At 43.9% G+C, this 4,585-nt stretch overlaps 1 protein-coding gene across 1 annotated transcript; it reads left to right on the forward strand.

Moving 5' to 3' along the window:
* The first annotated feature begins 347 nt into the window (after positions 1 to 347).
* On the forward strand, positions 348 to 3,241 carry LOC147428616 (uncharacterized). Its single transcript, XM_086497467.1, has 2 exons — positions 348 to 1,265; positions 2,567 to 3,241. The coding sequence occupies exons 1-2, from the start codon at positions 1,071 to 1,073 to the stop codon at positions 2,975 to 2,977; spliced, it is 606 nt and encodes a 201-aa protein (XP_086353593.1). The 5' UTR covers positions 348 to 1,070; the 3' UTR covers positions 2,978 to 3,241.
* The last annotated feature ends 1,344 nt before the right edge of the window (positions 3,242 to 4,585 follow it).

Raw genomic sequence — 4,585 nt, forward strand, 5'->3', positions numbered from 1 at the left:
AAAAACTACAATATGGGAAGGAAGGTTTGTGGGATGGATCGATCCTGGCCGTCTTTACATAGAGTGGAGCAATCTCGGCCGTCCATTTGGAGGATTTGAGTGCGGCCAATCATTCAGAGTCATTAAATAGTTTAATGTTCACTGTTGGCACTGACCGGAAAGGCTTTTTAGTACAAACTCAGGGAGCTAATTTAACTAATTTACGGTCCTGGTCCCTGGAATGTAGAAATTAAAAAAGAAACATTTAATGACAGGATTTTTTGCGTAGAATATATGGTTTTTAAAACTTTTTGCGGAGGTAAACGAGAAACTGCTGGTTAATGAGTTGTAGAGTGACGGCCTCGGATGCTCCCAGCTCCTTTTATGGCGCTCTGCATCGGCTTCTAAGTTCTGTCTCGCTCGCCCGCTTCTCTCTAGAAAAACACGAACGTTCATGTCCCAGGCCCCTGGATCCTCCTACTAGAATTCACACACACGTCCCGCACTCTCTCTCTCTCTCTCTCTCTCTCTCTCTCTCTCTCTCTCTACATACACACGCGCGCACACATACAGATACCCGATTTACCCAAGTACACAAAACAAGAAGCTGAATGTTCTGTGTTTCTTGATCTTCCCTGGCGTTGTATTTGGCCCCCTCGGGCCTCCAGGCTCTCTCTCTCTCTCTCTCTCTCTCTCACACACACACACACACACACACGAACAGCAGTCCACAGCGCCGCACCACTAGCTCTTGAGGTTAACGTTCTCTCTCTCTCTCTCTCTCTCTCTCTCTCTCTCTCTCTCGCGACGATCACATCCTGCCGCCCGTAGCGCGTTTTTGCAGCGCCATTACATGCAGAGCTGACTAACAGCTTAACCCCTTGGACAACTCTCTCTCTCTCTCTCTCTCTCTCTCTCTCTCTCTCTCAAACACACACACACACACACACACACACACACCATACACACCCAAACCATGTCGTTCTCGCCAAACCCATTTGCAGGACAGCAGGTGCAAGGAAACCCACGTTTCCGAAAGCAGGGGAAGCACTCCATGACTGTGCAGTTTTAAGAGAGAGAAAGGAGACACAATGGAGGGGCGGTGGTCGAGCGAGGCCTTGCAAGCCATGGAAACTCACCTCGGCCTTCTGAGGAAGGCGAACGGGCCGTGTGAAACGACAGGCCGGCCCTTGGAGACGTCTTATGAAGCGGACACAGGCCCCATTCTCGATCTCAATTCCAATGTACCTCTACCTTATGGATGGGAGCAATTCCTTGATCTTCAGGTAGCTTAAAACTCTCTTCAAAACAAGTGCCATGATGCTCATTTTGGTTAAAATGTAGAGCACTCTAATTGCAAGTAAACCCATAGTTTGTGATCCATGAATGATGCACACACATCACACAGATGTATGTATCCATGGACATTACACAGACACATACATACATACATGTATGTATGTGTTTGTGTGATGTCCATGCTTTTATGTATGTATGTATGTGTGATGTCCATGGATACACACCCTTCCCCATCAGATTCCTTTCCATGGCTTTTTTTTAAGGCTGAAAGTGTGCTTGTAATAAGGCTGTTTTAGTGCAATTCCCCTGTACCGAAAAGGCAGTAGATGTACTGAGCTTTCAAAAAGGAAAAGTGTCCCTTGTCTGGTTGACCTTGAGAAAGTAGCTTGTCTTTTACTCTTCCCTCTAACTGTGTGAAAAGAAAACTAAACCTTTCATGACACAGCTCGCCCATTGCACACCCACAGGAAGATTTAGAAATTTTCTCATGTAGGAAAACGATGTCTTCTTTAGTGTTTTTCATACAATGCATAACATCATGAGCTTCTGCTCGAGAGGCACCGCATACCTAGCTACGTACGACTGGGGGCAAGGGACCACCGGCCCCCCCACCGGGCCGGCAGTCCGCTGCCACCAATCGTACCTAGCTAGGTATGTGTTGCCTCCCTCAGAGAAGCTCATGATGTTGAGGTAAGTCATTGTTGTGAGAATTTGTCCAAAACTTCTTGTGACCTTATATTTGGTTGATTGGAAACTAAATATAAGCCTTTATTGGCTAATGGAGAACTAGGAACGACAAACTATATTAAAAAAACCTAAGAACTGCAATCACAAACAGTTTTCGATAAATTCTCTTTATAATTCCCACATTGCAGACAACGACGACATCATGAGCAATATTCATTGTGAGGGAAGGAGTGCATGCTTAGCTAGGTGCGGTTGGGGGTCAAGGGAGTGTTATCTTAGGTGCACTCCCCTGACCTCAACGGCACATAGACGCACCTAGCTAGGCATGCGCTCCCTGATGAGCAATAGTTCGGGGCATTAAACCCTATTATGAAAAATCATGAGAAGAGAGCTCCTTCTCACATTAGAAAATTTCAAAGATTTATTGTGAATTAGGTAGCCATATGATTAAACATAAGCCTTTGTGGACATATAGAGAACTAGGAGTGACATTCATGTAATTTACCTTAAAACTAGAAGTAGCTCTTGTATATCATGTTTACCTGTCCAAAGCTGAGTGTCTTTGTGTCTCAAGTGGGCTTTTTGCTTGATTTGAATGCAGACAGGGCAGGTGTATTATGTTGATTGGAAGAATTGTAGAAGGTCTTACATTGACCCGAGGAACTTCCCCCCGAACAGGCCTCATGATGATTGTGACAACTCAGAGATGTCAGAGTGTATGAGCGACGCGGAAGACGGTTGTGTTTCGAGCATCCACAATATAAAAAGCGTACATACCAACAAGTTTCTCACAATCCCGATGCTCCAAGAGGATTGGGATTTGATGGAAACAAGGGGGTGGATGGTGTTGGATTGTGATAACCACTCGGAGCTTACAAGTGAGATGAAGCCTACATCTCCTTTGAACATTATTAGCTCTCCGAATGGGATGAAGAGAACTCTCTCCTACTCCCTCTATGAATGCGAGTCAAGTAGTAGTGCCAAAATTGACTCGGGCACTGGTGAAAGATAGGTTGTGTTGTATTTGTGCTCTTGTGTGCCCCTTTTCTATTCTCGACTACAAGGTACTTGTTAAAGAGGAGATAAATGTTATCCATATATAAGGGGTCTAATCAAAACCCCCCCCCCCCCCCCCCCCCCCCCCCCCCTTAAGGCTTGAGCTTGATAGTGTAAACTTATTGAGCTTACAATTTGTATATGCATTTGAGTAATGCAAAGTAAGTGTTTAGGACAAGGTTAACTCTTAAACATGAATGCTTCCATTCTTTTGTAGAAAGAGTAACGTGTGCATGTGCATGCTTGAGAGAGAGAGAGAGGGAGGGAGGGAGGGAGAATAATTGCATCATATATAACGTTTTTTTAGGAGTTTGCTTCCATGTCTATGTGAATGGGCAGAGTATCATTCTTGTTGTAAACCTATGCTTGTGTACCAAAGAGTGCCAATACTAGGAGAGGCTAGGAAATGTTTTTTATTTTTTTTGGTGGGGTGGGGGGGTTGGGGTTTGAGGTTAGTGCTTGAGAATATTATTAGGTAGATGGATAAAAAAGCAGGAGGCTTAAGAATAATAGGCTTGTGTGGATTTCGCAAGGAAGTGAGGAAAAAAGATGACTATGAATTTTCAAGGGTGGTGAGTATGAATTAGACAATGTTAGGGGGCAATGCTTCTTAGCTTACAATTGTGCCACTTGAAAATGCAATAATGTCCCTAGTGAGGAATACCACGTGGCACATGCACATCTAACCTTCTGTGCATGTGAACAAGCTAACTCCTATTTCTAGGGTTTAGGATAGATTAGAAAGTGTTCCTACACACTTGTGAGCTTGTACGCATGAAGAGCATGACCATACTTTAGATTAGCTGCATATCCTCTAGTAGCACACGAGCACGAACAATGTCCACAAGGTGAGGGATGGGGAGTGTTCCGATACAATTGCATTAGTACCCAGACAATCTTTGTTGGAGGAGGGTTGGGGAGTGTCCTCATACGTTTGCATTAGTACCCAATCTAGGTATTTATCTACATACAAAGCATCTCTTATTAGTAGATCATCAACTTAACAGTAAATGACATTTTAGCCACAATAATTACCAAATTTTGGGATTTTAAAAGATTGCCTAATCCAACTTCATTCCCTTGAAGAAGTGATTGCAAGAAGAAGTGGTGACCCTTAGGGTCACTTCTCAAACATAAGTCAATGTCCTCAATACAAGCACCAAGTACTTAAGAATATTGTGTGGGTTTCGTGAGGAAGTAAGGGTTTTTCCTTTTATATACGGGTGGTGAATTTGAAATTGACAACATAGTGGTCGATGTGTCTCAACTTACAATTGTGCCACTTGAAAATGCAATAATGTCCCTAGTGATGAGTACCACTTGTCACGTGCATGTGGACAAGCTAACTCCTACTTCTAGGGTTTAGGATAGCTTAGAAAGTGTTCGGCACCCTTGTGAGCTTGTACACAAGAAGAGTATGACCAGGAACTTTGAATTAGTTGCATATCCCTCTGGCATCACACGAGAATAGATAATGTCCGCAAGGTGAGGGATGGGGAGTGTTCCCATATAATTGCATTAGTACCCATACAATGTTTGCAAGGTGAGGGTTGGGTAGAGTTCC

This window comes from Adiantum capillus-veneris, chromosome 23 (genome assembly GCF_014529385.1).
Source record: "Adiantum capillus-veneris isolate H3 chromosome 23, ASM1452938v2, whole genome shotgun sequence".
NCBI lineage: Eukaryota > Viridiplantae > Streptophyta > Polypodiopsida > Polypodiales > Pteridaceae > Adiantum > Adiantum capillus-veneris.

Excerpts from the sequence above, each read along its gene's own strand:
- LOC147428616 (XM_086497467.1), top strand. The coding sequence starts at position 1,071 with ATGGAGGGGCGGTGGTCGAGCGAGGCCTTGCAAGCCATGGAAACTCAC. Across the intron at positions 1,266-2,566 it reads AGCAATTCCTTGATCTTCAG|ACAGGGCAGGTGTATTATGT; the intron begins GTAGCTTAAAAC and ends ATTTGAATGCAG.